Genomic DNA, 22,073 nt, shown 5'->3' with positions numbered 1-22,073 from the left:
GGCCCACTGTGCCCATATGGTTTCTGGCGCCCTGTGGCACTGGGAGGCCCATGCCCTGCACCCCCACCCCAGCTGACACACATAGCATGGCACCCAAGTCACTGACCGGTTGAGCTCTCCTCACTGGACGTGTAGGTTCCCTTGCCCAGCAGGAGATTCACCATGGTTGGGGAGTTGGCCACCTTTAGTGGCGTCTCGCCTTTTCTGTTGCTCTGCTGAGGGTTTCCTCCATAGCGTAACAACAGCTTCACCACCTACAAAACAGCAACAGGCATATCAGGGAGCTTTCTGACAGACACAAAGCACACCACCATCTGGGTGAAACTGCAGCCCATTCAGAGAGCCTTATGCTGAACCAGAGAGCAGCGCTCCGTCCCCATGGCTGAGGACCAGAAGCCGTCTGTGTACACTACACAATCCGGCGGGGTCTCTGAGCCGGAGCCTCTCCTGCAGGAAAGACCCTAGCGGTGTCCCACCCCATTTCAAGCTCTCCACTGCAGAAGTCCTCCCCGCTCTCCATGGGGTCCCCACACCCCCAGAATCTCCTCATATGTGCACTCCCTTCCCGCCAATGATGAGCTGCCATCCGGCAGGGTTGACGGGGAGTGGGCACGTTCTGAAAGTTTTGGGGGAGGGAAAGGTGTGACAGAATAGAGGATACAAAGACCAAGCTTCCGTAAGCAGGTTTATTTTGGGTTTTCATTTATTTTAGAAAAGATCGCCTCTTCCATGCTTTGTGTTACATTGAGTAAGGACGGTCCTGTGAATAATAAACATGCAGGGTGACATTTCAGCAGCTCTGTCCAACTGTCTACACCTGTGCTTTACACGTGGGGGACGGCCACTCCCTGGACTCAAGTGCAAATCCCAAATCTAATCACAGCTTTGTTCTGGAGAACATAGCATGAAAAGAACCCATAACAAGGGCAGGAGGTCGCTCACACACCCGTTTCTCGCTTAGGATGCCGTGGCCTCCCTGACCGGGCCAGACACCTACTCTAGCGATTCAGCATGCCCTCCAACTCACCAAGACTGAAACTGATCTTGTTGACCCTACAGTGTGGGTGGTGTTTGCTCCTTCCTTTCCCTGCGTGTGGGGCCCTGGTGGTGCTGGGATCCTGGTGCTGTGTCCCTGCTGTTTGCCCGCCAAGGGCTATCCCAACCGCTGGAGGCCACCATGTCCCTTGGCTCCTTCCACTAAGGCCAGCAACGTGGGGCAAGCCACCCTCATGCTCTCCTCCCTCCTGCCACTGCTGGGAACCATGACCTGGCCAGGAAAGGAGGTCTGTCATACAGACCCTAAGGCTACAGGCCCATGTGATAATCCAAGGCCACCACTTCCTGATCCTTTGCTTCCTCCCATCTGTGGAGTCCCCTTACCCACATGAGGTCACAGGTCCCAGGACCTGGGCAGGGGTTTCTCTGAGGGCCATTACCCCATCCCTCACAACACTTCCACAGTCTATCTCATGAGATGGTTTCACAATAATTATGAAAGAATAGAGATTCAAAGGGAAATCCCCTTCCTCTCCACTCTATCAGCTACCAGCTCACAGCAGCCTCATGTCACCCATATGGTCCCCCTGCCCTGGCTATTTTTAGCAGATCTCAAGCATTTCATAAGCTTTATCAGTAGATTTCTCTAAAAAGACCCTTAAAAAAAAAAAAAAAAAAAACTATGATGCCTTTATCTTACCTAAAAAGTCATCTATAATCCCTAACATCAAGCACAGAACCCACGTGCAGATTTCTCCAGTCACTGTGGGCATCTTTTCATTTAGAATCCCTCCTCCCACCGTGGTGACCTGTCACCTTCCAACCTCTCATCACACGCTCAGTGCTTCTAGTTCCCTGGCATCAGCCAACAGCGGCCAGGCAGGGCAGCTACAAAGGAGTGTTAGAAGTGCATTCTGGTCTATAGGTGCTGTCCTCACCATGCCCCAATGTCCATCTCTGGTCAGGGCCTCATCACGATGGTCTGGTAGTGACTGCAGTGAGAGCCTTGCCCTCTCTGTGCATCTGCTGCTTCAGATCTAGAGAGAGCTGTGTCCCCCAGGGGGGCTGAGTCCTCTTGGGGAGATGGCACACTTGGGTGCTTGCTGCTCCCAGGCTGGTTACAATAGTCCTCCCATGTACTGGCTACGCTAACAGTGAGTAGGACAGGGATGAGGATGGGCAGGCAGTAGCCCCTGAACCCCCTCCCTATGGGTACAATCATTCACCTGCTCAAACACAACCACACCTGCACGGCCAGAGCAGGGCCCTGTCACACAGGCCATGAGTGGTTAAGAGGCCACCAGGTGCTGAACCAGGATGAGCAGAGTGAGCCATGCAGAGGATCGCTCTGCTAGGGGAGGGGTAGGCAGGTAACATGCAAGCCAACAGGGATGATGGGAGGAGGCCCAAGCCAGGGAACATGTGGGGCGGCGCTCACCTTATAGTGCCCATTGTTGGCAGCGTCGTGCAGGGGCGTGTCATCATCCAGGCCCTTGGTGTTCACCTCCGCGCCTGCGGCCAGCAGCTGCTTGGCGACATCGTAGTAGCCCCGGTTACACGCCTCGTGCAGTGCTGTCCAGCCTGGAAACAGACACTTAGGACCTATGTTATTTAATCCTCGAGAACACCACTCCTGTCCTGAGGCCACACCCTCCAGTGCATTGGTGGTGGTGCCTGCAAGGGAGGGCCGCAAGCCCTGGGAGGCCCTGTGTGTCCTTTACTGCAGTACCTCATTCGCTCCAAGATGTGTAGCTAGTTAACTCTGAACATTAACAACTTGCAAGGATCACCTGGGATGGAGGACTGGTGAACATAGGGTAACAGGCAGCAGCCTTGGCCCAAAGGAGCCAGAAACATGAGGAGAATACTGGGGAGGCTGAGGAGGGACTTGGGGAGGATGACAGAGCCTGTCGCCATGGCTGCAGGCCTGGGAGTGCACCCTCTGTGAGCATGAGGCTGAGGCCACACACGGAGGCCTCCCCTGGTGGCTGCTTCTGCCAGAGCCTCAACAGGCCACCAGGAAGCATGGCCTCAAATGTCAGTGTGCAAAGAGGCCCACCCCCATAGACACAAATTCCAGGACTTCGGAAAATCCTGACTTAGGAAAATGGCTTTTTAAGAAAAGGTGCTGGGCTCCCTGGATGGCGGGCTCAGGGTGTGATCCTGGGGTCCTGAGATCGAGTCCCACAGCAGGCTCCCCACAGGGAGCCTGCTTCTCCCTCTGCTTATGTCTCTGCCTCTCTGTGTCTCTAACGAGTAAATAAATAAAATCTTTTTTTAAAAAAAAAGAGGGCTAGATTAGTTTTGGGTCAGACAACCACCAACTAGGGCAGTGGGAAAAATCTAGATGGGTCTGTCATGAAGACTGCTTTGCTCGTTTTCTGTTCTCCCCACACTCAGAACACAGGGCTGGAATCCACAGCAGAGCCTCGCGCCAAATATCCCGGGCATACAAGGTAGTGCCCAGCTGCTGCACAGACTCCCTCAGGTCAGTTCGGCTCCGCCGTCTCAGGCCAGGCAGCTTCTCCCCAAGTACGCCAGAGGCAGACCTCCTCCAGTAGCCAGGGAGGAGGATTCCTCTGCCACAGAACTGGGGTTTCCATAACACTGCAGGGTGGTATCTAAAAATTCCCCAAGCCTCATTATTCTTAAAAATAATGAAAAATAAGAAAACAATCTTACTTTGAAATATTTCCCAAAACACTGATGCCATAGAAGCAGCAAATTATGCTGGTGTAAGAGCGAGGTCTGCCCCCCAGTCCTGTGCACATGCTTTGATTCCCATCATGCTGACTCCCAGGTTGGAATTGTGCCTTCTGAGACCTGGTGCTCACTCGGCCAGAGGGCTCCAGCACACGGGGGCCAGAGCAAAGCCTCCCGTCCTTTCATGAGTGCTCACCTGCAAAATCCTTGACGTTGACGTCCGCGCCCTCTCCAATCAGCTCTTTGATGCGCCGGGCATCCCCGCGGATGGCTGCGCGGTGCAGGCGGGTCTCTCCACGCTCGTTTCGCTTGTTCACTTTGTCTTTGGTTTTTGAGGCAGAGTTAGGCGTCCCCTTCTGACACACTGTCGACTGGGAGGGGTGCTTTGGTGTTGTGTCTACTGCAGGCCAAAGAGAGGACAAGCAGGGACGTCAGTGAGGGGTGGTGTCCCTGGTCACAGAAGCTTCTAGGATCTTGGTCATTTCCACATGGGAAAGGGGACACCTTCACGTGGGCACCCATCCCTAGGATGACCCCAAACCCAGGGGCTCACCTGGGCTGTTGGCAGACTCCTCGGCAGTCATCTGCATGAGGAGAGCCACCTGCTGGCGCTCGGAGAGGGGGTAGCCGGCTCGGATCCCAGAGAGCCCCATGCCAAACAGCAGTCCAGCCTTTCGGGTGACAGGCTCCTTCTTAATCCTCTTCCGCTCAGGACCCTGCTTCTCTGTGAGGCGGTGGAGGAGACAGGGGGAGATTTCATGCCACGCAGTCCTCAGAACCCAGAGCCTTACCTGGCACCATGGAGCCCCTGCCTCCCTCCTCACAGCTCACAGGGAAAGGGCAAGAGCAAAGGTGGCAGCACCGTGCCGCCTGTCATCACCTCCAGCAGTAACAGAGACAGTTTCGACACCGTGTTATGAGCCAATGAAGCCTGCTCCGCCTCTGCCCCCACCGACCGTTCAGTCCGCTCAGGCGCCTCCCCATACTGACCACCGTGCGCCAGGCGGTGGGACAGCCTCTCACCGGTGTCCTGGCTCACACAGGACAGGTCTCCGTCTATTAAATACTGTGTCCACACTCTGATTCCTCCTTCCCCGTCCCGCCTCCAAACAGTGCAGATATAATTGGCAAACATAGTTTAGAAATACATAAATAGATCAAGGCCGACTCGTCAGTACTGTACCTTTCTTCTTGCTTCTAGGGACCTCCATTTCATGCCATGGCCCTTCGAGGAGCGAACCAGCCTTGCAGTACCACGACATGGACTGAGCTGGAGGCATCTAAAGGCATCAACACAGAGCACTAACCAGATACGATGGAACAGCTCAGCCGTTCCGTGTCAGCCTCCTCGGGACGCGCACATCCTCCACTTGTCTGACCCGTTACAAAACACCCTGCCAACCCTGAACACAAACACGTTGTGCTGTTTCTTCTAGAAGAGGCAGGTGTAAGGGAGAGAAAATACACCCCAAACTCCATGAGCCAGGAGCCAAAGCTCGCTTTTGTCCTTCACCCTCACCCTCCAACTGGGGATTAGGGGTCCACGGGAAGCCTGGAGCCCTCCCCACACTGCCCCATGTGTGCGGGGGGGAGCGGGGAGGCTTGTTTGGGAACCGGGGTGGTTAGGGTGTGTTCTAGGTCACAGGGTGCAAGCTGTAGCTGGGGAAGGAGGGGCACCATGGGAAACTCAGGTCCCTGAAACTTCTCCAGGTGGGCTGAGGGGAGTATTGTCCTGCTTTCCACCCAGTGCAATGGGAGACCCCTCCAGGCCCTCGGCAGGTTCGCTGGCTGGGGCCTGCCTGAGGGAGGTGGGTGCTGTCTGTGAAAGACGACCAGACAGACTCCAGGACAACATGCCCAGCCCCACAGATACAACATCTTCCATTCTCTTAACAAGAGTTTTCTGGAGCTGTTTCCCAAGAAGGTATTTTGGTCTGCCTGTCATAAACTACAGCTATGACCTGCTGGAATGTAGGTCCCTGTGCTGCGAGTGGCAGCTCCCCATCAGCAACAATGAGTTTCTAACCAGCCCACCAAGCACAGGCCCAAGAAAAAAGTAAATTCCAGAACGCTCCTCACAGTGACCACAGAACCCCAGCTCATCCCCTCTGTCCTGTTCTACTCATGCTGGCAGAGGCAGGGATGAGCCTCTGTGCAGGGTGAACAGTATACCACAGCAGCCCTGCCCAGTGGCCCCCCAGGTCCCAAGAAGTTATGCTACACTTCCACAGGGACTTGGGGCCACAGAGCCCAAATCAGGGCATTTGGTTTACAAGTGCTCCCACAGCTGAGTGCTCCACTGATCTGTCCCTGGATGCGCCCTGCCTCTACCTGCCTTCTCTGTTTACCATTCTGCCACCGGCAGAAATGTTTATACACGTTCTGATGTATAAACAATGACAGGAAATAAGACCCACATCCCACAGGCTGGCCCTGCCAGCACAGTGCGTCCAGCACAGGGCTCTGGGTGCCAGAAGAGCAGGAGGAAGGCATGTGCACACGCCCATGCTCTGCAGTCTCCCAGGAGTTACCACTTAGTCTCAGACCACTGGAGCCCAAGGTGCTCCCACTAGGCGTTCAGGAGGCCTCTGCTGCCTCCCTCGGGTGTAGTGGAGACATACAGCCAGCAAGGGGAGGGAGACGGCAGAGCTCAAACAGGATTCCTGCAGTGCCGAGGATTCCTGGTCAGGGGACAGAGGACGAAGCCAGTGGCCCAGCCCTGCTCTCCACTGCAGTCGGCCCAGGGAGGGGCAAGGCAGGGCCTGCGCCAGGGTGCAAGCGATGGTACAGGCTGCAGACTCCTTATAAGTTGGGAAGCCAGGAGAGGCACTTCCCGGAGGTGACAGCTCCAAACCCGTGGCCTTTTGCCCAAAGGGTTTTCTGCAGTAACAGAGCTTGCCTCCCACACCAGAGGAAGACATGACAGCACCAGACCTGTGGCCTCAGACGACACCAAGACACATGTAGGCTGTGGGGGGACAAGGTATGCAAGGAGGCCTCTGCCCCACCAGGCCTCCTTCCCTGCCCCCTCACCTGAGGCCAGGAGCCCTGGATAACATGGGACAATGCTCAGGGACACTCCCTCCTGATGGGTCTCCTAGGGCTTAAACAGGACACCCTACGTGTCTGTTTTTTCCCTCTACGTGTCTTAATGCAGAGGAAGAAACCCAACTGTAATCACATCTTCTAAGACACCCATTGCTTGATGGGGAAATGTGGTTCTCCAGCAGCACCTGCAGCTACCAGTACCCAGAGGGCCTGAGTCCAGCCAGGCCATGTGGCCTTGGGCGAGGGAGCCCAGGGAAGCAGCACCCACAAGAAGCACTGACTTCTGGCCAGAGGAGCCAAGCCACGTGGGGTTGGTCCAGCCTGCCCCTCTTGCCAACCACTGTGCTGCCTTGACCGTGATGGGGTGAACGCATCAGGAGGGGGAGGACACATAGCCTGCCTCTGCACCCCCACTGGCCAGATGAGGTGCCATGACCCAGAGCGGCCTCTCAGACAATTTGGTGGGGGGGTCCCCACTGAAATCTGCTAGTTTTTGTTTCTAATAGCCGACTGGAAGCCAAGTGGAACTTACACAACTTCCCAGAGCAGAAACTGGCAGGTACACTGGTGATGGAGAGAGGTCGAAGGACCCCAACAAGCCCACCTGTGGAATGTCCCCGTGGTCAGCTGCAGGCATAGGTGTGACGCATGGGCTCTGCACAGGCCAGGGAAGGCAGCCCAGAGAGTGCTTGGGAAACATAGGGCCCCAGTCCCAAAGGCTGTGCAGGGCTGCATCTTTCTGCTGGCTCCTTCCTTCCTGGACCCAGCCAGTGGGAGATGATGGTTTCCCTGAGCCTGGACAGTCCCCCTGCATCACTCTCAGGAACACACGCTGATGGGACACCACTTTATGTGTTTATGGCGTGAGCGCGCTGTGGCCTGTGACACTGGTGCCACACCGTGTCACCTCTTCTCAGTGCAGCCCCCTTCCCCAAGCTTGTGAAAGCAGGGGTCTCTGTCCTCCACAGCCCAACCCACGAAGCCCTCCTTCTCACCTGGGCCTTCTGGGACACAGCATAGAGGGTACGGGGCTGGAGTGGTTCTGAGGGACCTTGGCTTCCAGACTCCACGTCCTGCCGCTGCACTTCCCTCCCCAGCAGAACCTGGATGTCCCACTGCAGGAAAGGCTGCCAAACCCCAGTAGATTCTGGCAGCAAGGAAGCAAGGTGTGCCTGCAAGGCAGTTTTCCTCCCTGGAAGCAGGTGGGAGTGTTCCTGGCCCTCTGGCCTCGGTGGCCACCTCAGCACTGCTCCACCATCTTGTCACCACACACTGCTGTGTATACCCACCTGTGTTCTGCCCATAACACATTGTACCCCTACACTGGAGGACCCGTTGCACAAAGGCTGAGGGCTCTGCCTTCCCGGTGCCGCCCAGCCGTCTTCTCTCAACACCTGGAACCTCTTTGCTGCCTCCTGTCTCTTCCTTTTTCTCTACCGCAGTCCAGGCAATCTCCTTGGCTATAACCACCAACCTGCCAATTCATATGCCCTATGTAATGAGCTGTTTAATCTGTCCACTGAAGTTTTTTAATTGCTAATTTTCATTTCCATGTATCCCATTTCATATTTGAAAAAAGTCTACATGGATGCAGTCTCTGGCTGCATCTTGTTCCTTGGCTGTGCTTTCATTTTCTCCTTTAGTACATCTACTGATTTGTGCTTTGTATCCAGACATCCCCACATGAGGTCTCCAGGGCTGGGTCCCGCCTCAGGATGGGACTCCTCCTCATGCTCTGTGGTTCTGACCCGGCACTCGTATTTGTCTGAACCCTGGGGCCCAGAAGTTGCATGGAAGCTCATCTCTCCAGAGAGGATTGGCTTTTCCTCTGATCTGAGACTAGAGAGAGGGAGAGGCATTCCCAGCAACACAGGGTGTGGCTCAAGTCCAGGTCACAGGGAAGCTGGGGTTAGTCTCTGGGGCCACCTCTCAAAGCCCTCTGCCCCGTCAGGATGCCCCCAAGAGAAGACAGAGATGGGGGTCTTCTTCCTGCCTGAAGTGTCCCAGGTGTGGCTCTCACGCGCATGTCCATTGCGGCCCTGACACCCTGAGGCCAGCAGCCTGACTCCTGCACTGTTCCTGGCTCCTGAGGACTTCGAGCGCTCCACAAGGCATTATGTTCACCACTCACCATCTCTGACTTCTGGAGTGTTCTAGCTGAGGGCTTTGTCAGGAGACACAGTCTTCTACGTCGCCTTAAAGGGAAATCTGAAACCTTTACGTTCCACCGTAAAATCCTATGATGTCAACACCGCTTTGATTCCACTCCACAGGAGAGCATCTGGTAGTGCTGCTCTGGAATCACAGCACTCACTAAGATGCCAGGCAGAGTGCAGGGACATCTGATGGTGGGCAGGGTGCTAGGGAACCAGGGACACACCATCATCAGGAACACGCCTTCTACACCAGACGCATGGCCCGCGCCCGGTGGTAGGAGTTATGAAAGAACCACTCTGGGTGGGATGGTCCCCAAGCTGGAGGTGATGCAGGAGCTGCAATGGGGCTGGTCTCTGTCACAAGCCCCCTGCTCAGGTTTTCTAAGTGCGGCAAGACCAGGACCCGAGGGCCCACCCAACCCAGCTCTGACGTTCGGGCTGCACTTGTGACTGGCTTTTCCTTTTGTTTTCCTCATGTGTGTCCACTTCTTTCTTTCCTCTTTCTGAAAATGACCACCACTGATCACAGACAGAGAGGGTCTCCAGCAACCCCCTCCTTCTCTGGTCCAAGAAGGGAGGGGCTGGGGTCCCTCTCTGCCACCTGCCTTCTTCTCCCAGGTCACAGCTGTGGCCTCTACAGCTGTGTTTCTTCTTCTCTAGACAAGAGTAACCATAGTCCTCTTTCCACAGGGGCTCAGGAATTCAGTGAGGGCTGCAATGGCCATGATGAGGAAGCCAGGGTATTAGGAAGTGCTGTTGGCATAAACGGCCCACATGATACAACCTCCCAACCACTGACCCTCCTTTCATGGCACCAAAGCACAGTGAGAACTTTTTTAAATAAAATGAAGTAAATCATACTCCAAACCCACACCAGCTTGTGAACCATGCCATCAATCATGCTAACCCTCCAGGCCTGTCTGCAAAAGCCTCTAACCACCTCTTAGCCCCTGCCCCAGGCCCTGGGAGCACTACCAGGTGGAATGGCCACGTCGTGACCCAGGCTCCTCTCAAGAGGACTCCCGAAGCTGCAGCCAGCTTCCCTGGATGAGGCCCCACGTGCCCTTCTCTGTGCAGATTTTGTTCTGCACATTGTTGGGTCACCAGCCATGGTCCAGAAGTCCTCCCTGCGAGTCACAGACCCAAGATGCTTGTGAGGGCCTGGCTCACCTACACTGTGTATGGACAGCAGGGCCCCTGAGGGAGGCCATGATCCTGTAAACAGGGGACACTGGGGATTCTCAGCAGAAAGACCTTCCTTGGCTAGTCCACCCGCTCTCCGTACAAAAAGGAAAAAACTACTCAAGTTTAGGGAAGAAAAATGATGGAGAAGTGGTGTCACTGTGGGTGGCACGTGCCCTCTCCAGCCAGAGACCCCCCACAGCAGCAGCAGCACTGCCCTGCTCACTACCATCACCTGGCGAGTAAGCAAGTGAGCAGAGAAGCCCTTCATTGTCATGCACATGTCACCTGCGGCATGCAGCAGCACATGGGGTTCAGAGTTCCTTGGAGTCCTGCAGATAGTGGCGGCGGAGCCAGAGTTCTTCCTCAAACGGGGACAGCCCCCCGAGGGTAAGTCCTATCCCTTCCCATCTTATAGAAAAGGGATGACCACCATTTCAGTAAATACATGAGTGCCTCCACACCCGTAAAATGGAGTGAACAAGTTGTCTACATGTCAGCATTCCTGAATAAACACAAGACACAAGTCTTAATCATAAGATAAAAGCAAAATAAGAAAACCTGAATTTTTCACTACTCCAAAAAAACTTTCAGGTAGAACAGGCAGTTGCCAGCTCATGATGCTTCTGACAGGGCAGCCCTCTGTGAGGGGATCTGGCCTCTGGGGACAGGCAGGGCCCACCCCAGGGGCACACAGCCTACATTCAGACTAAGGGACAGAACACTGTAACAGAGCAGGAGGTTTATGAAGGAGCCTGCAAAGGGTAAGTAAGCATATAAGCCAACCTAAACATTTCCTGACAGGTTTTTCTTTAAGTTGAGAGGAAATTTAAACATACAAAAAGTAGATTTGTATAATTTAAGTGCAGACATCATATAATTTCATTGTAAGTTTGGTAGGTGATAAAGCATTGTACTTGGAGACTAGCATCACGCTGGGGGCCAGGCAGCAGGGCCTCATGTGGCCTGCCTGGAAGAGGCCACCTCAAGCAGCGTGCCTCTTCTTCAGCGGAGGGGCTGCCTCCCTCAGCAGCAAGGAGGAGCTGTTGCTGGGCTGGTTTGACCTAGCCCTGCTTTGGGTCTGGGCTGGCAGGGTTACAACGCAGTGAGCACACGCCGCCGGCTCCTCTGGTGCCCACCTGGGACATATATGGCTCTGGGGCATGCTCTGGCCATAGCTTCTGGAAGGATAGATACAGTGACATACCACATGTGGTGGCTGGCCTTCGATAGGCTCGGATGCAGACAAGCTGTACTGCTCCTGGCAGGCAGCCTCCAGGCCTGACAGAGCACTGTAGACAGAGGTCGCCTCCTGGGAGGTGAGGAGGCAGGACAGCGCTGGCAGTTCGGTGGTCCTTGGGCAGAGGATCATTAGCCTCTTCCCACTTGAGAGACACAACTAAGCAAACTCACTATTTGCCTCTCAAAACCCTGAGTTCTGGAGCCTTCTACCAAGTTCCCCTCGGGGTGAGCACAGGCCTGCATCTTCCCAGCAGAGGGCGCCGGAGGGACGCAGCAGGAGCAGGCACTGGGCGGGGTGGGGATGCATCAGACCTTCAGGACCTGCTTGGCCCCTCCCAGTCTGCCACTCCTGAGGACACTTCCTCCTGACCCTGTGGGAGGCACAGTCCAGCAGCTGGGAGGCACCTGGCCAGAGGTGTACGTCTTTCAGAGTCAGGCCAGGCTCATCAGAGCTACAGTTTGACCAGCCAGGGGCCCCAGAAGCCCACCTCCTGATGCTGCGCATGACCCACAGATTCATATTTGGAAGGCTCCTGATATAAGTCATGCACAGCACACCCATGTAAGAATCTTCTTAGTGGAAAATCTAGCTTTGTTATGTTAACAAAGCGGATGTACAAGATATAAAATCGTCCCCCAGAATAATGAGCGCAAGTATTATATCTCATATGTATTCAATGTTTGTAACACAGTCCTTGCCTGTAAAATACTGTTTTTTAAATGTTCACTATTTTTCTACTTCATGGTGAATCCCTCCCTGCCCTCACCCAGACCTACAAGTTGCAGAGAATAAATGTCAACACTTCCTGCCTGCCCCAAGACTGTCCTAGACACCTGAGAAGCCACGTGGATTCAGGTGAACCCACATGTCAGCCTCTTGCTGAAATGCTAACCATCAGTAGACAGATCCATATGGCCTGCTGGAAACACATGAACCCAAGAAGTCAACATCACAATAAAATGGGCACTGCAAAGAAATCCTACCAACCAGAGCAGAATGGGCAGCCTACTCAGGCATGCTCAGCTCAGGCAACATACTCCCCCAGGAAGCAGAAGCTCTAACACTGTCTCCTTAACTCACAGCAAGGCTGCTGGGGAATTTATAGGAATGTCCCAGAGGCTGGACATCCATCTCCAACTCTGACCATGCAGAGAGCTAACAACCAAATAGAGATATCAGGCCCTCCACACCCAAAACTGGAATAGGCACCAGCGACAGGAGGGAGGATTTCCAGGCCTGGTCTGATTTCCTCCAGACCTAAAGCCTAAGTAACAGCATCTCTGCAAGCTCTTGCATTCTGGCAGGAGCCCAGCGTCCAGAGGTATCCACAGGCACCTCTGCTCTTTTGTGGAGCATCAGCCCCTCTACCTGCCCACCCACCCAGTCCTATCCCCACTGTGCCAGCCCAGCCCAGACACAGGTGCCGTGGGCTCTACCACACCTCCGTGAAGGATTGCTGTGGGCCCATGATACCTTCCTCATATCCTAGTCGGAAAAACAAAATCTACTTCTCTGGCTTTCAACTAATCACATGTATGCTCACGGAGCACCTGCACAGGGTATTGGGGGAGGGCCCCATGGCCCTGTGAGTAACAGCCAAGGCACACACACATTTTCATGCTGCTCCCTCTGCCATTTCTCCCAATTTTCTCACGTTTATTCTGTTTTAGTACCCAGCACTTTCCCACTGACACAAACCCAAAGATGCAGGAAGCCCCACCCACACCCCCATCCTGGCAGGGCCTCAGCTCCTTCTCCTAATGGCTGCATTTGTGTTTTTATGGGTTCACCCCAGGTTCCATGGCTCTCTGGGTATTGTGCCCATATTCACCCCTGCCTGTGACTGGCATACATGTCTGCTGCTCAGATGACCAGCAGGCCGGGAAGGCCCCTGAGCACCAGGGTTAAGCAAAAGAGAGAGTCTGGGCTGGTATGAGAAAGGCTGGGCTCTTGCCTAGACCCAGGGTGGGCCCCAGGATGTCTGCTCAAGATGGCATCAACTTCAAAGTGGACGTGCCAAGTATGAATCCCCCATGCACACACATACACAGAGAAACACATGCACGCTCATGTGCAGACACGTGCGCGCGCGCACACACACACATGCACATACACCCCTGCTCTGCAACCCCAGGCTCCCCCACACACCCACAGGAAACTGCACTGGCTCTGGCCCACTCTCAGTGGTCCTTTTGGCTTTTATTTCAAACAACTGGGTTTAATTTATGTGCTGTTGTAGCCCTAAGGGAAAACACGTTTACCCAAGACTTTCAGGGGACTGCATAGAGCACGGTGGGGAGCAGGAGGCTGGAGCCTCCGGGGAGAGGAGCTCATACTCATGCCTACACAGCTGGGCACACAATGGGAACCTCCCTGGGTGTGCTGGGGGCTGGGGGTATGTTCCTGCTTGGCACTCTTGTGGAGAATTCTCTGTGAACCTTTCCTATCAGCACCAAGTCACCCTCAACATCAAGAACAGAGCAGATGCTCTTAGACCTCACTCTAGATGACCCCACCCAGGCCTCCAACAGGACTCCTCAAAGAGTCCTGGTGCAAAGCCAAAAGATGAAGAGAGGCTGGGGCTGTCAAGGACACTTTCTGTAGAAGAGAAAAGCGTGGCAGGTGAGATGGCCTTGGGTGGTCAGCAGGGAGTGAGGGGCGGCACCTATACCTGTGTCCGAGTCCTTCTGCTCTCCATTGGCCCCCACAGTGAAGGGCAGCTTCCGTTTGGTTGCTCGCTCCCTCACCTCCTTTCCTCCATCACTGCGGTCCAGCTTTGGGGTCTTGGTCAGAGAAACTTTATCTTTATCCTAGAAAAGAAAGTGACGCTTTCAGACATCATTCCCAAATTAAGTTCTCGGAATCCTCACATTTACTGCGATTTCATTTCAGGTACCAGGAAAAGCAAATCTTTTACTTGGGCAATGAGCAGCACCTCCCACTCGCCAGGCTCACACGAGCATGCACGGCTTCCTCCACTGTATTCTGGCCCCACACCCACCCCTTCTTGTCCTGAATCCCAAGTATTCCCATGAGTGTGAAGAGAGGAGAGATACAAGTTGTCTCCAACACAGCTTTCCCACAGAGGGATTAAATAATGAGAAAAATAAGAGCTGGCCTTAAAAAGGCCACGTTGCCAAGTGGAGAGTCCTATGCATGATTCAGGGAAGGAGCCCGCAAATGCTCCCACTTGCCTGGACCTCCCTCTTCCCCAGCTGACATCACCACCAGCCAGTGACACGGTGGGATTGTTGTGGGAACAGATCAACCCCCGATGCAGGAGAGTGGGTGGTGCACATCACCATCACCCCCTTCCTGTGTCTCAGGGCTGGTCCCTCCTGTAGGATAAGGATCAAGAAGCCCATATCCCAGGCCCATCCTGACCAGCGGGCCAGCCCTGTGCCTGTCTGGGTACCAGCAACTGTACAATGCTAAATAGCATCTACTCCTTCTGCAATGCTGTCTGCACAAGGGAAGAGGGCCCATGTGGAAATGTAAGTGCACAGATCCCTGAAGGGCAGGAATGGGGCAGCCCCATTCCAAAATGATGAAGGACCCAGCACTGAGCAGAAGCAGAAGCCCCTGCCTTGCTGCCTGCAGTAGCTAAACACCCTAGACCCCTAAAAGCTCCTGGCTGATGACACTGTCCTGGATGGGGGCTGCTCACAGAGATTTCCAAATTCTAACTAACACCCTGGCTCTGTTTGCTCACAGTAGTGCCTCAGCATCCCCACCCTGTCCACAGTATAGCAAGAGGCTCTAGGGAGCATGTAGAGAGCCCCACACAGGCAGAACATGCACAGCCTGCCACACTGGTCTGCACACTGGGGTATGATCTGCATACTGGGGTATGACATGGTAGAAAGGATTGCTCTACCAATACACGGCTCCCTTCTCTGCCAGGGTGCTTGCTGACTAATTTTCCCCAGGGAAGCTGTCAACAAACACCGTACAGTCACAGCCACACCCCCATGCCCCCCTCCCAGCAGCAGGGGTCCTTGAGGTGCTCCTGAGAGGAGCCACCTGCCAGCACAGAACATGGCCACAGTCCCCAACACCTGTGGTCCCGACAATCTTCCACCTTGAACAGCCAGCCATGCCACGGCAGTTAATGACAGACACCCCTCAATAGACCAGGGGGATTTCTGCCAGAACACATGGCCAGCTTTAAGGGTGTCTGGAATGCAAAGAGGGGCCCTGGGTAGGGCCTAAGCCATGAGACACTGCGGGAAGAGGGGGCTGCACAGATGCTAGGTGCACCACACCTCCAGAGACGTCCACCAGGACGCCTGTCATTACCTGCATGCTGCCCATCAGGAAAATCCCCAAAATGTAATAAACACCTATCCACCAAGAACACTCCTGACCCATTGGTGAATCTGACCCACAGGTTTATATAAAAGAGATAATATAGATAAGAGCAATAACAAAGTATTCAGGAATGCAAGACATTAAAAAAACCAATGTAACACACCACCTAAAGAAAATAAAAGAAAGAAAATCTTACAATCACCCAATATTTGCAAATAAGCCTGTGAGAGAGTTCAATACTGGTCCTGACAAGAGCTCTCAGCACACGGGAATGGGGACAGTCCTCCACCTGACCAAGAGCCCCCAGTGCTGATGCTGACAAGGGGTGCTTCCCCAAAGAGTGGGAGGCAGGAAGGCCTAATTGTCACAGCTACTAAAGAACGAAACAATTGTTTTTAAGAGAGCAAAGATGTGAATATACATTTTGGAAAAGGAAATAAGCATGTAACCAATTCACATTTGGGAAGATGCTCCGTATAAAGATAAAGTGAATTAAAGCCAAGAGGAGATACCAATGCTTCCACCAGAATGGCTAAAACCAGAGACACAGGGTATCAAATGTTGACAAGAATGTGGCAGAGTAGGCACAACTCGAGTTACTGCTGTCAGCAGCTTCTAACATTAATGCAACATGCCCCTGTGCTCACAACTGGCACTACTGTTCCCAAAAATAAAAAAGAAACCTCACAACTGCTCACCAAAGACAAACACACACAGAAGGTTCCAGAGTGTCAGAAAGGCACCAGCACACACAAGCTCACAGAATGTCTCCAAGGGGCAGACAGGACCCGTGTGCTCAGCTGCCAATGGAGACACAGGCAGGCTCCTCTGGAATCAGATCTGCCTCCATTCCTCCCCCACTTGTCTCCTGAGCAATAACAAAGCCTTAATGTGAAGATGTTATGAGTATATCCATGAATATTAAGCCATTCAGATTAATAAGTGAACGAGACGTTGCTGGATACAGAAAAGTAGCTGATTTCTATCAACTCGAAACAATTAGGAAATGATGTTAAATATCACTTCAGTTAGTATCAAAAATCATCAAATACACAGGAATAAACCTAACAAATGACAATAATTTAAGCCATCAACACAATTACAAAGCATTACTGAGAAAACAAAGGCTTAGAAAAATGGGAGACATGCTCCTGTTCACGGGACAGAAAGGGCACAACTGTTAGCAGGACGACTCCCTGCAAACTGCACTTTCCGTTCAAAGTGATCCCATCAAAATACCAGCAGGCCTTCTGTGGAAACCAACCAGCTTCCTCCAAAAGGTCTGAGTAATGCCAAGGGTCAAAATCAGAAAGAGAATGCTAAAGAACCACAGACACCCAGACTACAAAATGAGAGCAGTCCTGCCCGGTGGTCTGGGGCTGAGGCCCAAAGTTTCCGAGCAGAGGCTGCAGCCCTATGTGCCTGGGGTCAGGCGATGCTGTGACACAGCAGAGGAGGGGCCCTGCTCCATCAGCAACGGTGACCTTGTGAACATTCCCAGGGAAGGAAATACATACTGACCCCTGCCTTCCATGGCAATTATCAATCCCAGATGAATGCCAGACGGCAAAGATAGGCGCATGTCCTCATGACCAGCACACAACAGAAAAACAGGCAAAACCACAAGGTGCCACTATACCCAAGGGACAAAAGGTCAGCCACACCACCTGTGTGACAAGGACAGCCTCAACTCTCTCAGCACCTAGGATCCAGAACTGGGGCAATCACCATGACAAGCCATTACACCATATCTGCCAATGTGCACACATTTGTGCCATCACTCTGTTACACCCCCAAATGGAGCAGCCTGGATATTCGTCAGCAGTACAATGCATACAGAAGGGGCTGCTGCTCACAGGAAATGTCCTGTGAATGGGACGTAACACTGAACAGCTAGTCCCCTCTTATAAGTCCCAACAGGGGCGGTCCCTCCATGGTGATGGATGTTGGGAGGGAGGCGGTAAGGAGGCCTCCCCAAGGCAGGTAATGCCATGTGTTCTTATCTGGAGGGAGATTTATCCCAGGTTTTATTTTTTTATTTTTACTTTTTTTAATTTTTATTTATTTATGATAGTCACACAGAGAGAGAGAGAGGCAGAGACACAGGCAGAGGGAGAAGCAGGCTCCATGCACCGGGAGCCCGATGTGGGATTCGATCCCGGGTCTCCAGGATCGCGCCCTGGGCCAAAGGCAGGCGCTAAACCGCTGCGCCACCCAGGGATCCCTATCCCAGGTTTTAAACGTGAACTGTAAGACGTGACATATCTTACTAGAAAGCTGACAGGTCTTGAGTCCAGCTCCTCATCTCATGAGCTGTGCTGGGAAAGTGAACACTGGTGACGTAACCAGAGTGGTCCAGAGTGAGCCCTGGGGCTCCGATGAGGTACTCATGGCAGACAGGATGCAGAACCTTACTGAGCAGCTCCACCAGGGCAGGGAGGTCACTCGAGGCTGCCACTGATCCCTCACTAGCACAACAGGGATTGCCACAGAAGCCAAGAGAGTGTCTGTCTTAGGTGGTACTGGGCAAAGTATAAAGTTATCTTACTTGAAAAACAAAACAAAACAAAACAAAGCCAGATCCATACATCACCTGTGGCAAACGTGTGTGCTGCTCATGCTGCCCACACCGGAGCCGGTTCCATCCAGTGACTGCTCTCATCAAGGAAAAGAAAGCAGCTGGAACCAGCCCAGACCAAGCCCTGTGTCCAAAGGAGGCCAGGAGTGCATGAGACCCACATAACTGTCCCCATCCCCACTGCCCCTGGCAGGTGCTGAGCTCTTGGGGGCCTTTTCTGATATCTGCCTTAGTGGGGCAGGCCACATGGACAGAGAACACCTGAGCTGGTAGGCACAGCAGTCTGAAGCTCTAGCTGCCCACCTGCACCGGGGAGCCAGTGGAGAGGCAGAGAAGGCAACCCCAACAGGGATGCATGTGGCCTCTCCCTTGTCCTGTGATCGTGTAATCCCGTCCCAGGAAAATCCAGAGACCTGGGAACTATGATTACCAACGACAGTCTGGCCATTTAGTGTGAGTGTCCCAGAGTGGGAGTTACCTGCTCCCCCAGGGCACATTTGACCCCACTGGCTCCAGCTCCTCCTGGGCACACCAGCACACGTCCATCCCAAGTTGTAACGAGACCCTCCACAGGCCTCCTGGACAAGCACACCTCTCCCAAGTCCAGACCAAGCTCAAGCCTCAGCCTCCCCACAGTTCCATGCTGTGGCTCTGTCCCATTCCTGTACATGGCATGGGGTCCTGGGGGACGGTGTGTGGGAGACAATGTGTGGCCACAGATGCCCATATACCAGAGCCTCTGAGGCCTGGTCATTCTGATGAGCACTGAAGCATGCCTATGTTCACAATCTGCTCCATGTTTCACCTAAACCAAAGGAACCACACGGCTCTGCTTGCTTACCTCCTCGTGTGGAAAACAGGCTAACCTCATGCCCCATCCAACCAGGGTGTCGGCAGAGCCAGCAGGCTCAGTACAGAGAACTTCCATGCACACCCAAGTGTTGAGACAGAAGACCGGCCCCGGGGTCACAAATCATACAGGTCACAGCATGGATGGCCTGCCACATGGGCATCCAGGGGGGACAGGGACACATCAAGGCTGTGGACCAGCCGGCACAGGCACCTCAGCTCGCCTGCACCAGCACGTGTTGCTCTTGCTCTTACCACAGACACGGTCGGGGCACAAAGAGAAGAGGCAAAGCCCGGACCTGCTCCCTGCTCCCATCTGATTAAAGTCCACATCCACCAGTGCCCCTAGGCTTCTGGGCGGGGCATGCACCCCGGAGCCCAGAGGCAATAGCACAGGGCCTTTTCCAAATTACATGGACAATGGGCTACATTGGGCTACCCACCTCAGCCATGTTTCTGGTTAGGGCAAGGCAAACATGGTTAAATGTCAGATCTGCTCACTGAAACCAACAGACATCTGTGGCCAGAAATGTGGGCCCTAATTGTGGTTCCTGAAAAATGAACACATCCTTAAGATACAGCAGGTCCTCTCTGGCCCTCTCTGTCACTGTAGCCACAGAGGGACATCTACAAAGACAGGGGCAGCCAGCCAGAGCTCAGTGATGGTGAGGCAGCAAGGGGAGGGCAGCTCGGATGTTACCTTTTTCCCCGTCTGTTTCTCCACCATGTCGTTGCTGAGGGAAAAGTCTTCGTGCTGTGGTGTTCTAGAACACCCACCCTTGGGCATCGTTCTTCTCCCCTCACCTGATCTTCATCTATACTGCCATCGCTTCGTCATCGACAGTCTGCTTCAAAAGAGAGGACACACAGCGTTAATCAGGACCAATGCACATGAAGCCCAGGCAATCTCAAATTCATGCCCCAGAATGGACTGAATGTCACCCACTGCTCTGACAGGGACCTCAGGACCCATAGCCCAGTAGGCCACTCCAGGATGAAAAGTTTGGCCCTGTCCTCCCCTCTTCCCCCAGTGCCCTCTGCCTGCACCACGGGCAAGATCAAAGCCCAGGGGCAGTACACCACACTCACCCCCCTCCTAGACATGGCCTCCACCCCACGCATCACCTGCACCCCCTCACCCCAGGAAAGCAGCTCCCTTCCCACACTGCCCCCAGACAGAAGGAAGGTCAGGATGAGCTCAGACCCAATCCCTAACCTCTCTCAAATAAATGAGCAGAAGGTAGGGGAGTCCTCACCATCCCCTAAGGTCCAGGCAGCTTTGGTGTGCTGATCTGTGCCCACTGAGCCAGACCTTACAAAGGGGCCTGAGGCCCAGCCCCTGCATTTCCCAGGAAATCCCAGGACATACGCTGTATCAATTCTGTATTTTATGATGTTTAGGCATGTCAAACCAACCAACCAACCAACCAACCAACCAACCAACCAACCAACCAACCAACCAACGCCTGCTCTCTGGGGAGAGACTGTCCCTCCCAGAGCTAGCCCTTTATTAGAGACAGAAAATCCTTCTTGCATAAAACCACCAACCATTTCTTTATCTAACACACACAAGCCAGTCACCAGGCAACAAGAGACCACCGCATTATTCAAACTAGCCAGTCCTGAGCTGTCCACCCTGCCTGCCCGCTCTCCCAGCAGAAAACCCAGCAAAAGCTCTGGCCAGCTTTGTCCTTGGTCCTATCTTCTGGCCTGTGAGGGCTCCCTCTGGGACCTGGGAGAAGAATCAGCCTCCTTCAGGTTCTGCCCATGGCCACACTGACCTGACCAGACCATGGCCTCTTCTACACCTTTCAGCGTCCGGTTTGCTCCATGCATCGATTCCATCTTCCCAAAAGCCACTGCCTTCCTTTTTATATATTCTTAAGATTTTACTTATTTATTTGAGAGAGAAAGAGCTAGGGAGAGGGAGTGCAAGCGGGGGGGGGGGGGGGGGGGGGCGGAGCAGCAGAGGGAGAATCAGGTTCCCGCTGAGCAGGGAGCCTGGAGCCTGACCTGGGGCTGCATCCCAGGACCCCTGCGATCACAACTGGAACCAAAGGCAGACAGACGCCTCCCCGACTGAGCTACCTGGGTGCTCCTACTTGCTCCTACTTTCAAATTTTCATCATCAGAATTAGAGAACATTTTATACAAACAAACCACGTGTACTATTTCTTCTCTACTTCCCTTGGTGATACACCTTTGCCATTTTGGATAAGTAGTTTTTTTAAACTAAATCACCTGGAATTAAACAGCCTCTATACATGAAGTGTGGCTTCTGAAATACTATGTTCAATGTAATCTATAAGAGGAGCTCTAATCCGTAGTTTGTGTAGCTCTCTGTGCGCTGAAAACTAAACCTGCCCTTTACCATGTTTTTTTCTACAGATCCTCTTATTTTTCCACATTAACTGATAAAATTTCACAAAGTATTCTCTTGATACTTAACTGACCTAAAACTACATCTAAAATTTATTTTGGGAAGATGGACAAGGCTGACTGCTTTATCTACTTCCTGACACTTCCTTCCCCAGCACACTCAAAGCAGGTGGACAGGGCGTTTCTATCCACACACTCCAGTGGCTGAGGCCAAAACAACATCTCCCATCTCCTCTTGAAACTGAATTCAACATTCCTCTCCAATTTTGCACTGGGAAACTAGAACATCTCAGCCTAGAGAAGTAACCTCTCAGAGCCTGACTCAGAGACAGCTGCTAGAACTCATTGGTAATGTTTCAGTAGAAGTTTAAAAAAGAGTACGGAAGTTAAATTTTTAAAAATTCCTGACTGCCTGCTGTCATGATGGGAAATCGAGCATAGTCATCATGGGATGTCCAACCCTCCTGCTCTTGAACGTGAAACACAAGAGTCCGTGACCATGTAGGATACACCTAGACCAGCACATGGCCACAGCGCTGCCCCATGATGTCTAAACACAATCTTCCAGCCTACTCCACAGTGCCCACACCAATAGATGGGCACAGGTGGCCACCTCACTCTTTCACCC

General features: G+C 53.3%; 1 protein-coding gene across 11 annotated transcripts in view; it reads right to left on the bottom strand.

Annotated features, from left to right (window-relative positions):
• ANKRD11 (ankyrin repeat domain containing 11) overlaps positions 1–22,073 on the bottom strand; it is a 190,509-nt gene that overhangs the window by 13,504 nt on the left and 154,932 nt on the right. For 7 of the 11 annotated variants that reach the window (XM_049110586.1, XM_025427118.3, XM_025427124.3 and 4 more), the window contains 6 exons: positions 19,767–19,914; positions 14,000–14,138; positions 4,253–4,423; positions 3,896–4,099; positions 2,435–2,577; positions 107–254 (listed from right to left, as the gene is read on the bottom strand). In XM_049110586.1, the coding sequence (XP_048966543.1) occupies positions 107–254; positions 2,435–2,577; positions 3,896–4,099; positions 4,253–4,423; positions 14,000–14,138; positions 19,767–19,853 (892 nt within the window). In that variant the 5' untranslated portion in view covers positions 19,854–19,914. Of the gene's footprint in view, positions 1–106; positions 255–2,434; positions 2,578–3,895; positions 4,100–4,252; positions 4,424–4,882; positions 4,980–13,999; positions 14,141–19,766; positions 19,915–22,073 lie in introns of those variants that run through there. The other 4 variants (XM_025427121.3, XM_049110587.1, XM_049110588.1 and 1 more) reach the window with 2 other exon arrangements.

Source organism: Canis lupus, chromosome 5, assembly GCF_003254725.2.
Source record: "Canis lupus dingo isolate Sandy chromosome 5, ASM325472v2, whole genome shotgun sequence".
Taxonomy (NCBI): domain Eukaryota; kingdom Metazoa; phylum Chordata; class Mammalia; order Carnivora; family Canidae; genus Canis; species Canis lupus.
Note: the sequence above shows the minus strand (reverse complement) of the source record. Positions and strands in the feature narration are given on the sequence as shown.